The 24,255-nt window shown below is 38.7% G+C and overlaps 1 protein-coding gene across 2 annotated transcripts in view; it reads right to left on the reverse strand.

Annotated features, from left to right (window-relative positions):
- SVEP1 (sushi, von Willebrand factor type A, EGF and pentraxin domain containing 1) overlaps positions 1-24,255 on the reverse strand; it is a 225,022-nt gene that overhangs the window by 14,654 nt on the left and 186,113 nt on the right. For both annotated transcript variants that reach the window (XM_031654388.1, XM_031654387.1), the window contains exons 39-43: positions 23,328-23,553; positions 19,863-20,018; positions 15,008-15,071; positions 12,909-13,082; positions 11,659-11,835 (exon numbers count right to left, since the gene is read on the reverse strand). In XM_031654388.1, coding sequence (XP_031510248.1) covers positions 11,659-11,835; positions 12,909-13,082; positions 15,008-15,071; positions 19,863-20,018; positions 23,328-23,553 — 797 coding nt within the window. The remainder of the gene's footprint in view (positions 1-11,658; positions 11,836-12,908; positions 13,083-15,007; positions 15,072-19,862; positions 20,019-23,327; positions 23,554-24,255) is intronic.

Genomic DNA, 24,255 nt, shown 5'->3' on the forward strand with positions numbered 1-24,255 from the left:
AGTGACTTTCTGCTTTTGGGATCTGTGTTAGATTGGATGATAATCCTCTCTTTTTGAAAGGGACATGTGATATATATTTAAATAGAAATTTTTATAACTGATACTGTTTTGAGAATTTTACAAGAAGCCTTAAGATAATTAGAATTATTCCATGGTGGGGCACAAGGCAAGGGCTAGATTGGTGTCAGGATTCTAATCAGAATCTAGTTTGTTCAACTTTTGAATGAAGAGTCCTTATAAGCTGGCTTCTAAAAGGTCACTTTGTTGTCATAATACTACCAAAAACTTGTTAGGGGAGATAATGAATTTGTATGATTTTTCTAAAGTTTTTTCCCCTCTAAGGTGGACAAAATACCTACTATGCAACAGAAATCAGAAGGAAATAAATGAATTATGTTTACTGATTTGCATATGTTGAACCAGCCTTGCATCCAGGGGAAGAAGGCAACTTGATTTTTTTTTTTTTTTTTGATGTGCTGCTGGATTTGGTTCTCCAGTATTTTATTGAGGATTTTTGTATTGATGTTCATTGGGGAAATTGGCCTAAAGTTTTTTTTCTTGTATTTCTGCCAAGTTTTGGTATCAGGATGATGCTGGCCTCATAAAATGAGTTAGGCAGGAGTCCCTCCTTTTCAATTGTTTGGAATAGTTAAGGAATGGTAGCAGCTACTCTTTGTACCACTGGGAGAATTCAGCTGTAAATCTGTCTGGTCCTTGGCTTCTTTTGGTTGGTAGGCTATTTAGTGCGGCGTCAATTTCAGAACTGGTTATTGGCCTATTCAGGAATTCAACTTTTTCCTGCTTCAGTCTTGCAAGGGTGCATATGTCCAGGAATTTATCCATTTCTTCTAGATTTTCTAGTTTATGTGCATAGAGGTATTTATACTATTCTCTCATAGTTGTTTGTATTTCTGTGGTGTCAGTGGTGATATCCCCTTTATCATTTTTTATTGTGTTTATTTGATTCTTCTCTCTTTTCTTATTAGTCTAACTAGTGGTCTATTTTATTACTTTTTTCAAAAAAACGGCTCCTTGATTAATTCATTGTTTTGAAGGGTTTTTCGTGTCTGTATCTCCTTCAGTTCTGCTCTGATCTTGGTTATTTCTTGTCTTCTGCTAGCTTTAGGGTTTGCTCTTGATTCTCTAGTTCTTTTAGTTGTGATGTTAGGGTGTCAATTTGAGATCTTTCTACCTTTTTGATGTAGGCATTTAGTGCTATAAATTTCCCTTTTAACACTGCTTTAACTGTGTCCCAGAGATTCTGGTACATTGTCTCATTGTTCTCATTGCTTTCAAAGAACTTGATTTCTTCCTTAATTTCATTATGTGCCCAGGAGTCATTCAGAAGCAGATTGTTCAATTTCCACGTAGTTGTGTGGTTTTGAGTTTCTTAATCCTGAGTTCAAATTTGATTGAGCTGTGGTCTGAGAGAATGTTACGATTTCAGTTATTTTGCCTTTGCTGAGGAGTGTTTTACTTCCAATTATGTGATAAATTTAGAGTAAGTGCTGTGTAGCAATGAGAAGAATGTATATTCTGTTGTTTGGGGGTGGAGAGTTCTGTAGATGTCTATCAAGACCACTTGATCCAGAGCTGAGTGCAAGTCCTGAATATCCTTGTTAATTTTCTGTCTCGATGATCTAATATTGACAGTGGGGTGTTAAAGTCTCCCACTATTATTGTGTAAATGTCAAAGTCTATTTGTAGGTCTCTAAGAACTTGATTTATGAATTTGGGTGCTCCTGTACTGGGTGCATATATATTTAGGATAGTTAGTTCTTCTTGTTGAACACTTTACCATTATGAAATGCCCTTCTTTTTTGATCTTTGCTGGTTTAAAGTCTGTTTTGTCAGAAACTAGAATTACAACCCCGTTTTTTTCTGCTTTTCATATGCTTGGCATTTTGTGTCTTTCAACTGGGGGCATTTAACTCATTTACATTTAAGGTTAGCATTGTTATGTGTGAATTTGATCCTGTCATCATGACGCTAGGTGGTTATTTTGCAGACTTGTTAATGTAGTTGCTTCATCTTGTTATGATCTTTGTACTTCAGCGTATTTTCTTTTTTTTAATACTTTATGTTCTAGGGTACATGTGGCACAACGGGCAGGTTTGTTACATATGTATACATGTGCCATGTTGGTGTGCTGCACCCATTAACTTGTCATTTACATTAGGTATATCTCCTAACGCTATCCCTCCCCCTCCCCGCTCCCCACAATAGGCCCCGATGTGTGATGTTCCCTTTCCAGAGTCCAAGTGATCTCATTGTTCAATTCCCACGTATGAGTGAGAACATGCAGTGTTTGGTTTTCTGTTCTTCTGATAGTTTGCTGAGAATGATTGTTTCCAGCTACATCCATGTCGCTGCAAAGGACACGAACTCATCCTTTTGTAGGGCTGCATAGTATTCCATGGTGTATATGTGCCACACTTTCTTAATTCATTCTGTCACTGATGGACATTTGGGTTGATTCCAAGTCTTCACTATTGTGAATAGTGCCGCAATAAACATACGTGTGCATGTGTCTTTATAACAGCATGATTTAAATCCTTGGGGTATATACCCAGTAATGGGATGGCTGGATCAAATGGCATTTCTAGTTCTAGACCCTTGAGGAATTGCCACACTGTTTTCCACAATGGTTGAACTAGTTTACAGTCCCACTAACAGTCTAAAAGTGTTCCTATTTCTCCACATCCTCTCCAGCACCTGTTGTTTCCTGACTTTTTAATGATTGCCATTCTAACTGGTGTGAGATGGTATCTCATTGTGGTTTTGATTTGCATTTCGATGGCTTAGTGATGATGAGCATTTTTTCATGTGTCTGTTGGCTGCATAAATGTCTTCTTTTGAGAAGTGTCTGTTCATATCCTTTGCCCACTTTTTGATGGGGTTTTTTTTTTTCTGGTAAATTTGTTTCAGTTCTTTGTAGGCTCTGGATATTAGCCCTTTGTCAGATGAGTAGATTGCAAACATTTTCTCCCATTCTGTAGGTTGCCTGTTCCTCTGATGGTAGTTTCTTTTTGTTTTCGTGCAGAAGCCTTTAGTTTAATGAGATCCCATTTGTCAATTTTCCTGGCTTTTGTTGCCATTGCTTTGGTGTTTTAGACATGAAGTCCTTTTGCCCTTTGCCTATGTCCTCACTTGGTATTACTCTAGGTTTTCTAGGTTTTATGGTTTTAGGTCTAACACTTAAGTCTCTAATCCATCTTGAATTAATTTTCGTATAAGGAGTGAGGAAAGGATCCAGTTTCAGCTTTCTACTTATGGCTAGCCAATTTTCCCAGCACCATTTATTAAATAGGGAATCCTTTGCCCATTTCTTGTTTTTGTTAGGTTTGTCAAAGATCAGATGGCTGTAGATGTGTGGTATTATTTCTGAGGACTCTGTTCTGTTCCATTGCTCTAGATCTCTGTTTTGGTACCAGTACCATGCTGTTTTGGTTACTGTAGCCTTGTAGTATAGTTTGAAGTCAGGTAGCATGATGCCTCCAGCTTGTTCTTTTGGCTTAGGATTGTCTTGGCAATGTGGGCTCTTTTTTGGTTCTATATGAACTTTAAAGTAGTTTTTTCCAATTCTGTGAAGAAAGTCATTGATAGCTTGATGGGGACGGCATTGAATCTATAAATGACCTTGGGCAGTATGGCCATTTTCACAATATTGATTCTTCCTATCCATGAGCTTGGAATGTTCTTCCATTTGTTTGTGTCCTCTTTTATTTCGTTGAGCAGTGGTTTGCAGTTGTCCTTGAAGAGGTCCTTCACATCCCTTGTAAGTTGGATTCCAAGGTATTTTATTCTCTTTGAAGCTATTGTGAATGGGAATTCACTAATGATTTGGCTCTGTTTGTCTGTTATCGGTGTATAAGAATGCTTGTGATTTTTGCACATTGATTTTGTATCCTGAGACTTTGCTGAAGTTGCTTATCAGCTTAAGGAGATTTTGGGCTGAGATGATGGAGTTTTCTACATATACAATCATGTCATCTGCAAACAGGGACAATTTGACTTCCTCTTTTCCTAATGAAATACCCTTTATATCTCTCTCCTGCCTGATTGCCCTGGCCAGAACTTCCAACACTATGTTGAATAGGAGTGGTGAGAGAGGGCATCCCTGTCTTGTGCCAGTTTTCAAAGGGAATGCTTCCAGTTTTTGCCCATTCAGTATGATATTGGCTGTGGGTTTGTCATACATAGCTCTTATTATTTTGAGATACGTTCCATCAATACCTAGTTTATTGAGAGTTTTTAGCATGAAGGGCTGTTGAATTTTGTCAAAGACCTTTTCTGCATCTATTGAGATAATCATGTGGTTTTTGTCTTTGGTTATGTTTATATGCTAGATTATGTTTATTGATTTGTGTATGTTGAACCAGCCTTGCATCCCAGGGATGAAGCCCACTTGATCATGGTGGTAAGCTTTTTGATGTGCTGCTGGATTTAGTTTGCCAGTATTTTATTGAGGATTTTTGCATTGATGTTCATCAGGGATATTGGTCTAAAATTCTCTTTTTTTTGTTGTCTCTCTGCCACGCTTTGGTATCAGGATGATGCTGGACTCATGAAAAGAGCTAGTGAGGATTCCCTCTTTTTCTATTGATTGGAATAGTTTCAAAAGGAATGGTACTAGCTTCTTCTTGTAGCTCTTGTAGAATTAGGCTCTGAATCCGTCTGGTCCTGGACTTTTTTTGGTTGGTAGGCTATTATTGCCTCTATTTCAGAGCATGTTATTGGTCTATTCAGGGATTCAACTTCTTCCTGTTCAGTGTTGGGAGGGTGTATGTGTTCAGGAATTTATCCATTTCTTCTAGGTTTTCTAGTTTATTTGCATAGAGGTGTTTATAGTATTCTCTGATGGTAGTTTGTATTTCTGTGGGGTCGAAATACATTCGACCTTTATCATTTATTGTGTTTATTTGATTCTTCTCTCTTTTCTTCTTATTAGTCTTGCTAGCAGTAGTCTATCAATTTTGTTGATCTTTTCAAAACCAGCTCCTGATTCATTGATTTTTGAAGGGATTTTGTGTCTCTATTTCCTTCCAGTTCTGCTCTGATCTTAGTTATTTCTTACCTCTGCTAGCTTTTGAATGTGTTTTCTTGCTTCTCTAGTTCTTTTAATTGTGATGTTAGGGTGTCAATTTTAGATCTTCCCTGCTTTCTCTTGTAAGCATTTAGTGCTATAAATTTCTCACACACTGGGTGTTTTAAACGCGTCCCAGAGATTCTGGTATGTTATATCTTTTTTCATTGGCTCAAAAAACATCTTTTATTTTGCCCTTCATTTCACATGTACCCAGTAGTCATTCAGGAGCAGGTTGTTCAGTTTCCATGTAGTTGGAGTGGTTTTGATTGAGTTTCTGTCCCAGTTCTAGTTTGATTGCACTGTGGTCTGAGAGACAGTTTGTTATAATTTCTGTTCTTTTACATTTGCTGAGGAGTGCTTTACTTCCAACTATGTGGTCAATTTTGGAATAAGTGCAGTGTGGTGCTGAGTAGAATGTATATTCTGTTGATTTGGGTTGGAGAATTCTGTAGACGTCTATTAGGTCTGCTTGGTGGAGAGTTGAGTTCATTTCCTGGATATCCTTGTTAACTTTTTGTCTCGTTGATCTGTCTGATATTGACAGTGGGGTTTTAAAGTCTCTATTATTGTGTGGGAGTCTAAGTCTCTTTGCAAGTCTCTAAGGACTTGCTTTATGAATCTGGGTGCTCCTGGATTGTGTGCATATATATTTAGGTTAACTCTTCTTGTTGAATTGATCCCTTTACCATTATGTAAATACCCTCTTTGTCTCTTTTGATGTTTGTTGGTTTAGAGTCTGTTTTATCAGAGACTAGGATTGCAACCCCTGCCTTTTTTGTTTTCCATTTGCTTGGTAGATCTTCCTTCATCCCTTCATTTTGAGCCTATGTGTGTTTCTGCATGTGAGATGGGTCTCCTGAATACAGCACACTGATGGGTCTTGACTCTATCCAGTTTGCCAATCTGTGTCTTTTAATTGGAGCATTTAGCCCATTTACATTTAAGGTTAATATTGTTCTGTGTGAAGCTGATCCTGTCATTATGATGTTAGTTGGTTATTTTGCTCATTAGTTGATGCAGTTTCTTCCTAGCATCGATGGTCTTTACATTTTGGCATGTTTTAGCCGTGGTTGGTACCAGTTGTTCCTTTCCATGTTTAGTTCTTCCTTCAGGATCTCTTGTAAGGCAGGCCTGGTAATGACAAAATCTCTCAGCCTTTGTAAAGGATTTTATTTCTGCTTCACTTATGAAGTTTAATTTGGCTGGATATGAAATTCTGGGTTGAAAATTCTTTTCTTTAAAATGTTGAATATTGGCCCCCACTCTCTTCTGGCTTGTAGAGATCTGCCATTAGTCTGATGGGCTTCCCTTTGAGGGTAACCTGACCTTTCTCTCTGACTGCCCTTAATATTTTTTCCTTCATTTCAACTTTGGTGAATCTGACAATTATGTGTCTTGGAGTTGCTCTTCTCGAGGAGTATCTTTGTGGCATTCTCTGTATTTCTTGAATTTGAATGTTGGCCTGCCTTGCTAGGTTGGGAAAGTTCTCCTGGATAATATCCTGCAGAGTGTTTTCCAACTTGGTTCCATTCTCCCCGTCACTTTCAGGTACACCAGACATACATTTGGTCTCTTCACATAGTCCCATATTTCTTGGAGGCTTTGTTCATTTCTTTTTACTCTTTTTTCTCTAAACTTCTCTTCTTGCTTCATTTCATTAATTTGATCTTCAATCACTGATACCCTTTTTTCCAGTTGATCCAGTCAGTTACCGAAGCTTGTACATTTGTCACGTAGGTCTCATGTCATGGTTTTCATCTCTATCAGGTCATTTAAGGACTTCTCTACATTGGTTATTCTAGTTAGTCATTTGTCAAATCTTTTTTCAAGGTTTTTAGTTTCTTTGCGCTGGGTTCGTACTTCCTCCTTTAGCTCAGAGAAGTTTGATCGTCTGAAGCCTTCTCTCAACTTGTCAAAGTCATTCTCTGTCTAGCTTTGTTCCATTGCTGGTGAGGAGGTGCATTCCTTTGGAAGGGGAGAGGCGCTCTGATTTTTAGAATTTTGAGGTTTTCTGCACTGCTTTTTCCCCATCTTTGTGGTTTTATCTACCTTTGGTTTTTGATGATGGTGATGTACAGATGGGGTTTTGGTGTGGATGTGTTTTCTGTTAGTTTTCCTTCTAACAGTGAGGACCCTCAGCTGCAGGTCTGTTGGAGTTTGCTCGAGGTCCACTCCAGACCCTGTTTGCCTGGGTATCAGCAGTGGAGGCTGCAGAAGAGGAATATTGCTGAACAGCAAATGTTGCTGCCTGATCATTCCTCTGGAAACTTCATCTCAGAGATGTACCTGGCTGTGTGAGGTGTCAGTCTGCCCCTAGTGGGGTATGTCTCTCAGTTAGGCTACTTGGGGGTCAGGGACCCACTTGAGCAGGCAGTCTGTCCATTCTCAGATCTCAAACTCTGTGCTGGGAGAACCACTACCCTCTTCAAAGCTGTCAGACAGGGACATTTAAGTCTGCAGAGGTTTCTGCTGCCTTTTGTTTGGCTATGCCCTTTCCCCAGAGGTGTGGTATACAGAGGCAGGCAGACAGGCCTCCTTGAGCTGTGGTGGGCTCCACCCAGTTCGAGCTTCCTGGCTGCTTTGTTTACCTACTTAAGCCTCAGCAATGGTGGGTGCCCCTCCCCCAGCCTACCTGCCACCTTGCAGTTAGATCTGTGGCTGCTGTGCTAGCAATGAGGGAGGCTCTGTGGGCATGGGACCCTCCGAGCTAGGCGAGGGATATATTCTCCTAGTGTGCCGTTTGCTAAGACCATTGGTAAAGCACAGTATTAGGGTGGGAGTGACCCGATTTTCCAGGTGTTATATGTCATGGTTTCCCTTGACTAGGAAAGGCAATTCCCTTCCCCCTTGTGCTTCCCAGGTGAGGCAATGCCTCACTCTGCTTCGGCTCTTGCTCGTTGGGCTGCACCCACTGTCCTGCACCCACTGTCCAACATGCCCCATTGAGATGAACCTGGTATCTCAGTTGGAAATGCAGAAATCACCCATCTTCTGTTTTGCTCACACTGGGAGCTGGAGGCTGGAGCTGTTCCTATTTGGCCATCTTGGATTCAGGGTGTTTTTTTAGTGGCTAGTAACAATTTTTCCTCTCCATATTTAATGCTTCCTTCATGAGCTCTTGCAAGGCAGGCCTGGTGGTGATGAATTCCCTCAGCATTTTCTTGTCTGAAAAGGATTTTATTTCTCTTTCACTTATGAAACTTAGTTTGGCTGGCTATGAAATTCTGGGTTGGAAATTCTTTTAAGAATGTTGAATATTGGCCCCCAATCTCTTCTGGCTTTTAGGGCTTCTGCAGAGAGGTCTGCTGTTAGTCTGATAGGCTTCCCTTTGTAGGTCACCTGGCCTTTCTCTGTGGCTGCCTTTGGTATTTTTTCCTTCAGTTTTACCTTGGAGAACCTGAGGATTATGTGTCTTGGGGTTGATCTTCTCATGGAGTATCTTACTGGGGTTCTCTGGATTTCCTGAACTGGAACGTTGGCCTTGTCTTGCTAGGTTGCGGAAGTTCTCCTGGATGATACTTCAGGATATCATCTATACTCATCTCTTTCAGATACCTCAATCAATCATAGGTTTGGTCTTTTTACCTAATTTCATAGTTCTCAGAGGAATTCTTTGTTCTCTAATCTTGTCTGCTTGTCTTATTTCAGCAAGATAGTCTTCAAACTCTAAAATTCTTTCCTCCACTTAGTCCATTCAGGTATTGATACTTGTTGCATTGTGAAGTTCTCGTGTTGTGTTTTTCAGCTCCATCAGGTCATTTACATTCCTTTCTAAACTGGTTATTCTGGTTAACAGCTCCTGCATTGTTTTATCCTGGTTCTTAGCGTCTTTGCATTGGGTTAGAACATGTTCCTTTAGCTCAGTGAACTTCATTATTACCCACTTTCTGAAGCCTACTTCTTTCAATTCATCAATCTCAGCCTCTGCCCAGTTCTGTGCTTTTCCTGGAGAAGTGTTGCAATCATTTGGATGAGAAGAGGAACTCTGGCTTTTTGAGTTTTCAGTGTTTTCTTCATTGATTTTTTTTCTCATATTCCTGAGTTCTCCGGTTTTGATCTCTGAGGTTGCTGACCTTTGGATGAGGCTTTTGTGAGGGCTTTTTTGTTGATGGCTGTTGTTGCTTTCTCTGTTTTTCTTTTAACAGTCAGGCCCCTCTTTTGTAGGGCTGCTGTGATTTGCTGGGGGTCCAGTCCAGACCCCATTTGCCTGGGTCCCACTTGCACCTGAAGGTGTTACCAGCAGAGGCTGCAGAACAGCAAAGATGGCTGCCTGCTCCTTCCTCTGGGAGTTCTGTCCCAGAGGGGCACTGACCTGATGCCAGTGGGAATATCCTTGTATAAGGTGTCTGGTGACCCCTGTTGTGTGTGGGGGGGTCTCATCCTATCAGGAGGCATGGGATCAGGGACTCGCTTAACAAAGCACTCTAGCTGCCCCTTGGCAGAGCAGGTGTACTGTGCTGTGGGGAATCCTACTAGTCCAGCCTGCCTGGATTCCTCAGAGCCAGCAGGGGAAGGACTAAGCCTGCTGATCTGTGGAGACCATGGCCACATGGAGCCCCAGGGGCTCCATCTTAGGGAGATCAGAGTTCTGTTCGTAAACCCCTGGCTGGAGTTGCTGAAATTCCCGCAGGGAGGCCCTGCTCAGTGAGGAGAGGAGGGGTCAGGGTCCAGCCTAAGGAGGCAGTCTGGCCACAATCTGTCATAGCTGCTGTGCTACGCTGTGGGGCAATTCCTCCTCTGTCCAAATTGCCCAGTCTCCCTAGCATTAGCAGGGAAAAAAAATGGCAGACTGCAGCTGCAGTGACGGTGGCTGCCCCTTCCCCCAGGAGCTCGTCATCTTAGGCAGCAGGCAGCCACAGTAATGGTGGTTGCTCCTCCCTCCGATAACTTGGTAGTCTTAAGAAGTTTTCAGTGGCCACCAAGAATCTGCATAGCTCTGTGCTTGCGACCCAAGGCCCTGGTGGCGTGGGCTCATGAGGGGGATCTCCTGATCTGCAGGTTGCACAGATCCATGGAAAAAGTGTGGTTTCCTGAGTGGGGTAGCACAATCACTCATCACCTCCTTTAGCTGGGGGTGGGAGCTCCCCTTGCCCCATGTGTCTCCCAGGTGAGCTGTTGTACCACCTTGCTTTTTCTCACTTTCTGTGGATTATGCCAACTGCCTGGTCAGTCCCAATGAGAGAACCTGGATACCTCAGTTGCAGGTGCAGGATTCACTCACTGTTTTCATTCTTCTCGGTGGGAGGCTCCGGCTACAGCATTTCTGTTTGGCCCTCTTGACCCCTCCCCACAAAATAAACATTCTAAAGCTGCAATAGGCTGCTAGCTGAAAATTCAGGGACTTGGGCTATTGTATATATCTTCCTATTAAGAGAGAGTGCCAATATGCACCAATTCATTTATTCTTCAAAACAAATCTATAGGATATCTATAATAATTACAAGATAGGTATAACTGAGACTCCAGAATCCCCATTACTTTCACAGGCATATTTCTTATCTCAAAGTGGGAGTGCAAGGGTTCTGAAGATGAAGACTATTGCAGGCATGATACATTCCTATACTATGTAGCCTTGTGCCTTGCATCTGGTTGGACTCAATGAATATTTTAATTGATTACTGTAGAGGAAGTAGCTCAGACAACAAATGAGTCTGGAGGGCAGACGTTGGCAGGGGATTTTTTTTTTTTTTTTTTTAGACAGAGTCTCACTCTGTCTCCCAGGCTGGAGTGCAGTAGTGCAATCTTGGCTCACTGCAACCTCTGCCTTTCAGGTTCAAGCGATTCTACCTCAGCCTCCCAAGTAGCTGGGATTGCAGGTGTGTGCCATCACACCCAGCTAATTTTTGTATTTTTAGTAGAGATGGGGTTTTGCCATCTTGGCCAGTCTGGTCTGGAACTCCTGAACTCAGATGATCTGCCCACCTCAGCCTCCCACAGTGCTGGTATTACAGGTGTGAACCACCATGCCCAGCTGGCAGGGAGATGTTTTAAATGGAGTTAGAAAGTGTGTGTTAAAAAACCTTGCGTTAAGATGCCTCTGGATTGCATAAATGCAGCAACAAAGTGCTAACCCATAGTGCTAGTGGTTCTCAGATTATGTTTCCTGGGTCAGCAGCATCCTCACCAGCAACATCTAGAACTGTGTTTTAACAGGTTCTCTAGGTGGTTCTGATGCAGGCTCAAGTTTGAGAACCACTGTGGAATAATTTTTCTATTGCAAAACATTCGTAGTATGTTAAACGATAGGTTGGGGACTCTGACAGTGTGGAGAAAAAGATGTATTTTGAATTTAATATCTTGCTCATTCTTAAGGGAACACATTTTGAAAATCTGTTCAGTGAATCCTAGTCAGGTGGGTTTTAGTTTAGTTCTGGAAAGCTTTTTTTTTTTTAAATGTTTGAAATTCAAAGATTAAAAAAAATTTGCAAACATTAATGAGGAACATGATAATTGTGATAGCACAGAGATCTAAATATCTACAACTAAGTGACTTGATTGAAAACAACGTCACAAGGATGGGAAAACATTTCACACTAGCGGCATGAACTGGCCTCCACCTGCTGACTTACTTTCACATTTGGCGCTTGTCTGTGTCCACGTCTCGTCAGGGTTGCAGGTAATGATGCCTTGACCCTGCAGCAGAAAGCCTTCCCTACATTTGATGGACACATTCTGATCAACATAAAACTCCTTTTCAGACAGCAGAGCATTCTCAGGAATCACAAAAGGAACAGGGCATGGATTTGCTGTCAAAAAGAAAAGAAAATGCTTACTGATATTTTCCCTCTTTTCCTAATGTATTTCTTTGAAGGCAGAATAGTAGTCCTATAGGAGATAGGTTCTCAATAATAATAGAACTTCAAACATTAGACACAGCCTTGTTTTGTGTCCTCATGAAATTATGTGTAAAGATAAAGCCAGGTAAGATCAGAAAACATGAAGTTATTCAACCACTAATGCAAAGTCCTAAAAGTTGGAGATGACAAATTATGCCTGAAATTATGGGCCACAACATTATTTAAATGACTGATTTTTTGATCAGCATTGTGAAAATAAAAGGCATACTAGAAATCAAGGGGTATATCATATATTCCCTTATTATTTGAAGAATATCAAATACTTCTCATTGTCACTTTACTTTCTTTAGAAACCATCAGACATTTCTATGTGAGCTGTATATGTCTTTAGAACTAGTGGAGTCTGCATGCCTTATTGATAAAGATGGATCTCTTTTTATAGGCCCGAGGGAAACACAGGAAATGATGATGGCATTATGCGTGCTTAGTGCAAGTGTGTGACACACATATCAACACATATTTCAAGCAATTTCAGTTTTTCTGATTTTTAAATGGGCACGAAGTATTTGAGTGAGGTACACTTCTGCTGTTACTGCATTATGAAGGTACTTCAAACAGTAACAAGAGCAATCTCAACTTACACCTTGCTTGTGAATATTGTTTTCATTTGAATGGTTATAACTCATTATCTTATCATATTGATATATGCTTCATTATATTAACATCACATATTAAATGTATTTTCTTTCTTTCCTATCCCCAATAGAATTCATGATGCATGTATGTCAAAATTTTTTCATTAAGTTGCATTTTCTCTTAGTAATCAAGGAATCTGACAAAAGCTGATTCTCAGACAGGACTTAGATAACACAAATAGATTTTTAAAATATCCCAGAGAATTCAGAATTGCTTTCTCTGGGCCCATATCCCTTATAAGTGGAGTTTCCTCTGTGTTTTGGATATGTGGGAAGCTAATCGTGAAGCTGAATCTGACTAAAATCTCTCCTAAAGTCAACACACACGTTTGCAGAGAGGGACTGGGTGGCTCCAGGTTCCATTTTCTGTGCAGTGTGCCTCAGATAGCCCTTCAAGACTGTAGCCTCTGTTGCAGGAATATACCACGTTCGGTCCAGTCGTCGTGTTTTCAATGTCAGCTTTCCCATTGAGAAATTCAAGTGGAGTTTCACACCTGGTCTCTAAAAACAAGAATAAAAGCCTCATATTAATTGCTTCCCCAATTCCTCTTTCCTTCTTTTCCTACGATTGCCAAATATACTTCATGGAATATATAAAATACTATGGCCTATTCATGTGTGAAGCACAGTGATATTCACTGAAGGAGAAAAATATAGCATACCTAAGTATTGGATTAATACACGTATGCAGTTAAAGATTGGGATTTAGTCCTGTTGACTCCAGCTGTCTATGTATTATTAATAATGCTGGGGACAGGGGTGTGGATGAGCAGGTGGGTAAAATAAAACAATCTCATTGTAAGTTGCTAACAATGGTCAAGAACTTTTCAAACAATACAAAATTTATTTCTTACAACCCTTAAGTTGTAAGCCCAAATAAAATACAGGATGCCCTGTTAAATTTCAATATCAGATAAATAACAAATACATTTTTAGTATAAGCATGTCTCAAATATTGCATATTTATAAATTTACATTTATTTTTCATCTGGAATTTAAATATAACTGCATGTCCTGTATTTTTGTTTCTTCTAAATCTGGCAACCTTACTTATAGCAACTCTGAGATTATCTCGTAACATTTGCCAAAAAGTGAGGCTTAGAGAAGTTAAATAATTTGGTCAAGGTCAGACACTGCTTGTAAGAAGAGATAAAATATAAAATTATCAGCAGGTAAAAGATAATAGGAAAGCATAAAGAACAGGGACCCATGAGCTTGGGGGGAATTAGAATAAATGACATTTTATATGACTTTTAAGGAATATGCCAACTTCATAAACTGGTGGGTATTACAGTAAAGTTATAAGGAATGATTTTGCATTACTGTGAGAAATGTTATTAGCAGGGATGCTATGAGGAAAATAGGATCACCCTTTCAAGATCTCAAAAAATGGGCTTGAGTCTTAATTTTATAATTTTTGTGAAGGCAGAGAAGTTGGTTCTAGACTAGTGGTTATCAAGTTTGACTGTACTTTAGAGAACCTGGGAAGCATTTATGGCCTATCACAGACCAAATGAGTCCAAATCTTTATATTGAGGGCTACCTTTCAGTATTATATTAAAAATTCCCCAAACATTGCAAATGTGAACTCAGAGTTTTAAGTCCCTGGACTAGATGCTAATGGACTTCTTTCAGTCCAAAGTTGAGTACACTGGGATCACGGATCTTAACATTGGCTGCACTTTGAAACCACCTAGGGAGCTTTAAAATGCTATTGATGCTGTGCCGGGCATGGTGGCTCATGCCTGTAGCCCCACCTACTCAGGAGGCTGAGGCATGAGAGTCGCTTGAGCCCGGGAAGTAGAGGTTGCAGTGAGCCGAGGTTGCACTACTGCACTCCACCCCGGGTTACAGAGTGAGACTCTATTTAAAAATAAAAATAAAATAAGTACATACATACATTGTCCTTTGGCAGAGAAGGGAATACCGGGGATAAAGTTATGTGTATTAACCCACATTTTGCCAAATAAACTTGGTTGTTCTCATAAAATGAGTTAATGTAAAATTCTATGCAAAATATTAATATTAATTTATTTGACAGATGGACCAACAGCACGTTAAAAGCATTGGCTAGTATTGTCACCAACAAAACAACAGCTCTAAGCCTTCTAATTCATAATTATTTGAGAAAACCCCCCACAAAATGCTAATAAACTCAATAGTTAACTAATTTTTAAAGAAAATGTTTGCCATTGCAGTCAGTAATCTTGTGTCCTATTGCAGTTAATTGTTAATCCATACTACAGTTTTTGACCCTTTTACTGGTTTACTGCCCTTGAGAAAAAGCCCATTAAAAGGTTCTCATACAGTTAGTTGGCTTACATTTTTTTAAAATTACAAACCTAACCTATAAAGAAAATGTAGCCACACTGTTATTTTGTGTCCTCGGTGTCATTTTGGGGGCTGCTAAGTGTCATTCAACTCACCTTTGCATATTGCCACCCCTCCACTCCACTGTCTGTTCTCCTGGCAGACACGTTCCCTGTTCCCCTGTGAAACAATGGAGAAAGGTCATCAACAAGATCATAACTCTATAATAGAAAAAAAATAAGGAAATGCAAAGTAATCTTAGCTACGGCCTCGAATAGCTCAGCACTGGAACGCTAAATAAACACATTAAATAAATAGAGTTTAAGGGAGTACGTTTAGACTTTCAAAAATGTTTTTATCAAATTGCTTCAAAATTCATACCCTGGCAGACCGGTATAATTAAAGTACAGACTTTGCTTCACCTTTTATTTTAAATGGCAACTAATTATAATCTGTAGCTAAGACTGACAAAGAATGCATTAGAAATGGTCAAATAGTATTCTATTATGTATGTATGTATACATATATGTGTATGCATTCTTAGAAATATATGAATCATAGTGCATCATAATATATGTATGTACACATACATACACAATAGAGTACTATTTAGCCATAAAAACAGATGCGATATATACACATAAGTAGATACATATATATCTCAAATTTTCTTTATCCATTCGTCCATCGATGACACCCAACACTTAGGTTGACTCCATATATATCTTGGTAATTGTGTATTTCAAAAATGTATACAATTATGATTTGACAATCAGAAATAATATTAAGCATATATTCTAAAAATGCAATCCCCCAGAAACTATTTGGTTCAGATGATCTTGGCCTAGCAACATATACTCTTTTTCTTTTTACAACTTCTCAGGTGATTCTCAAGCAGATGGTAATGAACTACACTAATTATAAGAGCAGCAATTTATCAGTGATTCTCAGTCCTGGTTGCACGCAGGAATTACCAAGGGAACTCTGAAAAAGTTACCGCTGCCCCAGACTCAACCCACAGAGATATTGAATTAATTAGTCTGACGTGAGAACAGGTATTCGCATTTTAAAAAATGATGTCTGATGGAAAAATTCAAACATATGAGAAATACCAACAGTAGAAAGAACAGTATAAGAAACTCTCATGCAGACCACCCAGTTTACCCAATTGACTCAAGGCCAACCTTGTTTCATGTAAGCCCCACCCCTTCCATGAACTCACATTATTTTGAAGCAAATTCCAGACTTCAAATCATTTAACAATAATTATTTCAGTATGAATGTCTAAAAGAACTCTTAAAAATTATAATCACAGTAACATCACACCTTAAAAGGGTAACAATTCCTTAATATTAATAAAATGTCCAGTTTTCAAATTTCCAATTGTTGCATATATTTCATAATTTATTCTTTAAATAGTTCTGTTGAATTAGTACCAAATAAGAGCCACACACTGAGACTAGTTTATGTTTCTGTGATGATTAATTTTATGAACAAATGTACAGCAAACTGATGGATCATTACATTTTTTTTTTTTTTTTTTTTTGAGACAGAGTTTCGCTCTGTTGCCCAGGCTGGAGTGCAGTGGTGTGATCTTGGCTCACTGCAACCTCCACCTCCCGTGTTCAAGCGATTCTCTTGCCTCTGAGACTACAGGCGCCCGCCACCACACCCAGCTAATTTTTGTATTTTTTAGTAGAGATGGGGTTTCACTACGTTGGACAGGCTGGTCTCAAACTTGTGACCTCCGGTGACCTACCTGCCTCACCCTCCCAAAGTGCTGAGTTTATAGGCATGAGCCACCATGCCCGGCCTTGATGGGTCATTACATTTGAAGAAGTATTAATAGATAATTCACCTTTAAACTTTTGGAAACATCCTGGTATTAACTACAAAATGGAGAGAGTGGTAATAGTCATTGCTCTCACTCTGAGCTCCATGTTAGAATCACCTGAGAAACTCTTTACAAATACTGACGTGCAGCAACTTGAGTGGGCCAGGAGGTGCCCAGCTTAAACACTGCTTCTGGAGGTGTCTGTGAGGATGTTGCTAGATGAAATTAGCATTTAAACTAGTAGACCATGTAAAGTAGATTGCCCTCCCCAGTGTAGGGGGCAGGGGGGTACATCTTCCAAAACACTGAGGGACCAAATAAAACAAATCATGGAAGAAGGAGGAAATGGCCCTTTTTTTCTTCCTCACTACTTGAGTTGGGACTCAATCTCCTCCTCTATCTTCAGACTGGGGTTTACATCATCACCTCATCTAGTTCTCAGACCTTTGGACTTAAACTGAATTACACCACCAGCTTCTCAGGGTCTCCAGTTTGCAGATGGAAGATCCTGGGATTCAGCCTCCATTAACGTGTGAGCCAGTTCCTCATAATATCTCTCTCTCCTCTCTCTCTCGTATTGGTTCTCTTTCTTTGGAGAATCGTGACTAATGCAATATCTAAGTCTCTCTAAACTTAGGTTCCTTCTCTATTTACTCCCTCTGCCCTGTCAATTTATTTGTCTTGGACACTGAAAAACTGGGTCATTGGTCCTCTATCTGTTCCCACAGAATTTTGCCAGTTGCTTCACTGCGGTGTCTCTGACACTGTTTGTTGGATTTAGAGGCTTGATAAGTTCCAAATTCAATTTTTGTGTGTGTGTGTGTGGTGGAGGTGGGAGAGCACAAAATGTTTTCATAGATGGGATTGTTCACCCATCCAGAGACTCATAATGTCTGGATCCATTTTTTGTGTCTTCAGCCATGGTTGATCATAACCTAAATCTATTAATTCTTAGAAGTTGCAAGTTCTGCTATTTAAATTCTATTTTATCATTATGAAATGGAACTTCCCCTCATCCACTATTTGGTTATCTAGTCAAACAGGTAGCATTGGAAAGACAATTTTTCCTCTTGAGTTGTCTGTTTTTAAAATAATGAGTTTGTTCATAAGCATCCTTTAAGAGTTTCTAACTAATTTTTTAAAGTATCAGTATAAGCCTAGTGTCATTTATGACCTATTTGATGTGTTTCAGTCAATTGAAGTTATTACCCTTATTAATGCTAAAATGGTCTCATCTTGACCTGTGGGAGCCTTGTCCAGTGTCTTCTGAATCCTTTGGACATGTAGTCTTTGATAGGGTCCCTGCTATTTTATGTGACAAGAGTTTCCAGGTAATCTTTTACATTTCTTGCCCCAGACCTGGAATTGGTAGTTTCTCCAAGTAACTGAACATCAAGATTTTAAAAAAGTTTCTCAAGTGATTCTAACATGTCTAATAGCTTGGAGTGAGAATTCTAACATGTATGATAGCTTGGAGTGAGAACAATCACTATTGCACCTTTCTCAATTTTTTAGTTAACATATGTTTCCACAAATTTTTAAGTTATCTGCTTCAAATTTAATGAGTTTGCTGTATATTTGTTCATAATTTTATATTACTTTTCTTCTTAGTAAATTGCAAGATTAATATTCTTGCATGAAAAATGAGGTTTCAAAAACAGGAAAACACTCCAAATGTAATCACCATTACATTATCATCTTTAGAGGAAAGAAGATACATACAAGCCTGGTCCCAGATTGCATATACCTATTTTATGATAATTCTTGTACTGCATGGTCAGAAAATGATAGGACATGCAAAACATGTAACAGAAAACTGGCGATGAATACCTTTTTTTTTTTTTGAGACAGGGTTTCACTCCTGTTACCCATGCTGGAGTGCAATGTTGCAATCTTGGCTCACTGCAACCTCTGCCTCCTGGGCTTAAGTGATCCTCCTCCCTCAGCCTCCTGAGTAGCTGGGACTATAGTCACACGCCATCGCGCCTGGCTATTTTCTGTATTTTTTGTAGAGACTGGGTCTTACTGTGTTGCCCAGGCTGGTCTTGAACTCCTGAGCTCAAGTGATCCACCCTCCTTGGCTTCCCAAAGTGCTGGGATTATAGGCGTGAGCCACGACACCCAGCCAAAACCTACCTTTAAATACCGTTATAACAATAAAAATAAAAAAGAAGAGTTTCCTGAAAAACTAAATGACAACATTCTATAATGTAAAATAGGCCTCTTAAGTTTCAAGTTTAGTGATATGGTAATGCTTTCAGCAAAACTGATTGATTACCTAGCTCTCCCACTAAAGTAAACAGAGACCTAGGTTTTGCAGAGGGATTTTAATATTACAAAGCAAGAGTTGTCTCAAGAATGAAGCTGGTATCAGTCAAAACTGCTCTGAGGTTTTTTCAAGCCAGATTTGCATATGGGAACTTGGCATCTCAATGCCAAGGTATATGAGCCCACTGTTTGAGGAAATCCTGGCTTTGCATACCTAAATCCTTGTGGTTACCTCTCCATGGTGACCGCTGGTAATATGATTACCAGCAAGCTGAAACAAAGGTTTAAATGGTCAGTTGAAGTCACAGTATCTGTCTTGTGGTTTGCAAACTTACTTTTTTTCTTTCTTATCATGGCTTTCATGTTTTTTATTTGAGACTTATTTTGCTTTTCTTCTCTTTGAGATGGTCTCACTCTTGCCGCCCAGGCTGGAGTGTAGCGGCGCGATCTCAGCTTACTGCAACCTACACCTCTGGGTTCAAGTGATTCTCCTGCCTCAGTCTCCCAAGTAGCTGGAATTACAGGCGCCTGCCACCATGCCCAGCTAAGTTTTGTATTTTTAGTAGAGACAGGGTTTCAACATCTTGGCCAGACTGGTCTTGAACTTCTGACCTCAAGTGATCCACCCACCTCGGCCTCCTGAAGTGCTGGGAATACAGGCGTGAGCCACTGTGGCCGGGCTTATTTTGCTTTTTAAAACTCTAAGTTGCCTTAAATATTTATTGGAAAATGTTAAAGTATAAGGGAACAAAGTATAATAGAATCTTTTGAGACCAAAGTCGGTAAAACAAATTTGTGCTAATACTGAAAGTATCCCCAAGCATATTGAAAAAACAAATTAATTCTAGTTAAACAATTTGTTCACTTACCTCTAGTTCATAGCCAGGCTCACACTGATAAATAATTGTGCTTTCAAAGGTGTATTTACTGCCAATCACAAATCCATGTTCTGGACTTTCAGGTTTCCCACAAGAAACTGGACTGCAAGATTCATCAGAAAATGGTGGCTCCCAGGTTCCATCAAGCTAAGTAACAAATAACAAAATGTAAGTTATGTTTAGAAGTTAATACATATGAATGAATAAAATTGCAAATATTGATTATTTGTAGAATAATCTCCAAAATGAGTCAAAAGCACCTAGAGTTTGGTCCTACTTTTGCTACTTATTATCTGTGGACTTAAAAAACACACTTCAATTATTAGATGGCCTTAATAGTCACCCATAGACAATTTTAGACACTTCTTAAGCCCATAAAACAAGCATTTTCTTCCTAATATAATCTATTCAAAAATTACGAACAAGAAATATATATTCATTATAATGCATGAGAACTGGAGGTTAATACAAATATTCTATGACTTATACGAATGCACTCTTACATTTCACATAATTCTATATTTTATAATAAAGTTTATGAGAAACAGCAAATTTTAGGCATACTACTCAAAGTTTAAGAAAATCAGCTTCCTTTTCTCCATTCCAATGAGAATACCTGAAAACATTTTATCACATATTTTTGAAGGGGTCATGTAGAAAAAAATTTAAATATATCTATAAAATTTTATATCTATGTAAAGAAATCCTTAATGATTAAAAATAACCAAAATAAATTCCAGATACAGCAAAAGAAAACAATAATATGTAGCTTTTAACAGATATTAGTGTTATAATACCAAGAAAGATTTCTGCAAAAAAAAAATTAAGGCACTCCTTACAGTATGGAAAAATTAAACGCAACATATATACCAGGAAAATGGTTAATCTTAAAAATGTTAACATATATATATGAGAGTTAACATTTTTCAGCCTGTTAGTTGGGTAAGGTGAGGCACACACAGATATATCTCTTGAAGATTGTTATTCTATTGCTAATATTTTTCTGTTTTCTTTGAGGAAATATATATGAACTGGATAACAGTTTTAAATAGGATTTGAGACTAAGCCCTCATTCTACATATAAACCAAAAGTAATTTTGTATATATGCATGCATCATGATTAACCATTTTCCTAGTATATATGTTGCATTTAATTTTTCAATACTGTAAGTAATGCCTTAATAATTTTTTATTTTGCAGACATCTAAGTATTATAACACCAGTAACTGTTAAAAGCGACATATTATTGTTTTACTCTATCTGAAATTTGTTTTGGTTATTTTTAATCATTTATTAATGATTTTTTTTTCTCCAGAGACTTGTGATGACTCCTTTATCAGAATCAGCTTCTGACTCATTACTTTTGTTCCGTTTATTTTTACTCCTATGTAATTTTATATGAATACTACACTAAGAGTTTCATAATTCTGTGATATGTTTTAGTTTCTGGAGAGACCGGCCCTCCTTCAGTATTCATTTTTCAAAATTTATATTGATCTCCTTATCCATTTATTTATATTATGAACTACAGAATCATTTTGTCACATTACAATAAAATACTCCTAGGCGCTGAACATAGTTTTACACAATTTATGCTTTTTAACATTTCAATAGTGTCTATTCTACTTTTCAGACCAAAAATTTAAACCAAAACCCAGTTGAGCAAAAGAGAGGGGTCATACTATGTGAAAAGAAACTAATGAAGGTTGTCAAAAATAAATTATTGACTGAAAAAAAAAAGAGCTTAGTATCTTTTTAAGCCAGTATCAGAGTCCTCCAGGGCTTACAAGGGGACCCAGTTGTCTACACACCCAGCCTGGAGAACAACAATTTGATTCCCTTAATTATGGCAGAACTCTGCATCAGACAGCTCAGAGTCTTAGACAAAGTTTCCTCTAAAACTTCTTCAGCTCTATATCTAAAAGGACCATCTGGAACCACACAAATATTGAGGGCATGGTAACTTTGGCAGTTATTTTAACTTGTTCCCCCGAATGCTTCTGCTTTTAGGTTTGACATTGACCAATCATTGAGTGTGCATGATTTATAAATGGAAAACTGGGAGAAGGGAATCGTTCTTGAGTCCCTGCTATATGTCAGGCAAGTACTAGCCATTTTATATACATTAAGTAATTTAATCCTTTCAGTTATCACAGATTCACAAATAAAAAAATAAGCTGAAGGAATATAAGGTCATAGAACCTATAAATATTTGAGATGGAATTTAAACAAAAAAGTATGCTTGAAGTGAAAGTTTGCTATACTATGCCACATTTCTCTGCTTTTAATCCCCCAACACTGACTCCCAGCAAGAATGCATCAATGACACATTTTAATTTTCTTCCCATGGTATATCTTATGGAAGTTAGGAGAAGGGGATGTGCTAGGGAAATCTGCTATCTATGGTGCTGATACCCCCAACTCCCAATTTTTTTTTTTTTTTTTTTTTTTTTTTTAGACGGAGTCTCGCTCTGTCACCAGGCTGAAATGCAGTGGTGCAATCTCAGTTCACTGCAACCTCTGCATCCTGGGTTCAAGCAATTCTCCTGCTTCAGCCTCCCAAGTGGCTGGGACTACAGGCACGCACCACCATGCCTGGCTAATTTTTGTATTTTTAGTAGAGACAGGGTTTCACCATGTTGGCCAGGATGGTCTCCATCTCTCGACCTCGTGATCCACCCGCCTTGGCCGCCCAAAGTGCTGGGATTACAGGCGTGAGCCACGGTGCCTGGCCCAATTCCCATTTCTAAACTAAAAGTGCCAAAATTAGGTAAAATGTTAAAATATCTACAATAAGATATTCATGACAAATTGATCATAAATATTATGTGCAAAAGAATGTCTATGCATAGAAATCATAGAAATCAGCATGGGTTATGTCCAATATGTTTCCAGTTTTAGTGGAAAGACCAAGGTTGTAGAAGCAGGAACTTTCCTCCATTATTTACCTCATTTCTCATGAACAATACAAGATACATGTAATAATACACTTTTTTTTTTACAAATAAGGAAACAAAGCTCAGAAATTTTAAGCAACTTTCTTAAAATTACGACTTACAAGTAGCAAATAGCAGAGAGAAGATTTGACACCAATTATCTATCTGCTTCTGCAAACTTTCGTCTTTCCACTAAAACTGGAAACATATGGGGCATAGTCCATGGCTGATTTCTACACAAAGGCCCTCTTTTAATAATAAGATTTATGATTAATTTGTTATAAATATATTGTTATAGAAATCTTAATATTTTACCTAACCATGGCACTTTCTTAAAGTGGGAATATTGCAGAAAAAACATACATATGATTATATTTCTACCAAGAAATTTCTCAAATCCTTTGACATGAGTGAAAACTTGAGACTTCTTTTCTTTTTGGGATTACTATTATAGATGCTGTTCACTTGGCAATATATGTATATACAGGTGTTACACATTCTAATTAAGACAGAATCTTACCTGACATACTGATATGTTAACTCCCTCAAAGGTATACCCTTCTGCACATGACACAGAAACTTGCCTATTCACACTGAAATCGTCCCCATGAACAAGTATATGTGTGATGTTTTCCGGCAGAGGACATTTTTTAGGACTGCAGGAGATTCTGTCAGGGAACCAGCGACCATCTTTCTGACAGGTGAATGTATCTATGTCTGTATCCATCGTATAACCTTCCAGACATCTGCAATGGAAATACAAAAATGAGTGCCTTAAAGGAAGTACAATATAGTTTCTGACCTATTCTTGGACTTAGGAAGCTGTTACAAGGCTCAGTAGACATTTTGTGCAACATACCAAAATTGATTGTACTGTCAGGTGGATGGCATTGCCATGCAAAAACACCAATATAACAATAACAACCAGTTAAGCTGGGTGTGGTGGCTCATGCCTGTAATCCCTGCACTTTGGGAGGCTGAGGCAGGAGGATCACTTGAGTCCAGGAGCTTGAGACTAGGCTGGGCAACATAGTGAGACTTCATCTCTATAAAAAATAAAATTAGCTGGGCATGGTGGCACATGCCTGTAGTCTCAGCTACTTGGGAGGCAGAGGTGGGAGGATTGCTTGAACCAAGGAGGTTGAGGCTGCAGTGAGCCAAGAACATGCCAGTACACTCCAGCCTGGGTGACAGAGCGAGACTTTGTCTCAAAAACCAAAAAACCAGTAATAACCAGATCAGTTCTCAGTATCCATATGAAAGGTTAGGCAAGACTAAAGGTACTTTATTTACCTTATTGTGGACAATATGATTATTGAATTCATTTTTATTCCACAAACAGCTAATAGTTCAGGAAATTCTAGACAAAGTCCAAAATGGACTCAGATATGAGTAGGAATACAGTATAATTAATATGTATTATTAATACCTACTTTGTGCCAAGTGCT

Source organism: Papio anubis, chromosome 13 (assembly GCF_008728515.1).
Source record: "Papio anubis isolate 15944 chromosome 13, Panubis1.0, whole genome shotgun sequence".
Lineage (NCBI taxonomy): Eukaryota > Metazoa > Chordata > Mammalia > Primates > Cercopithecidae > Papio > Papio anubis.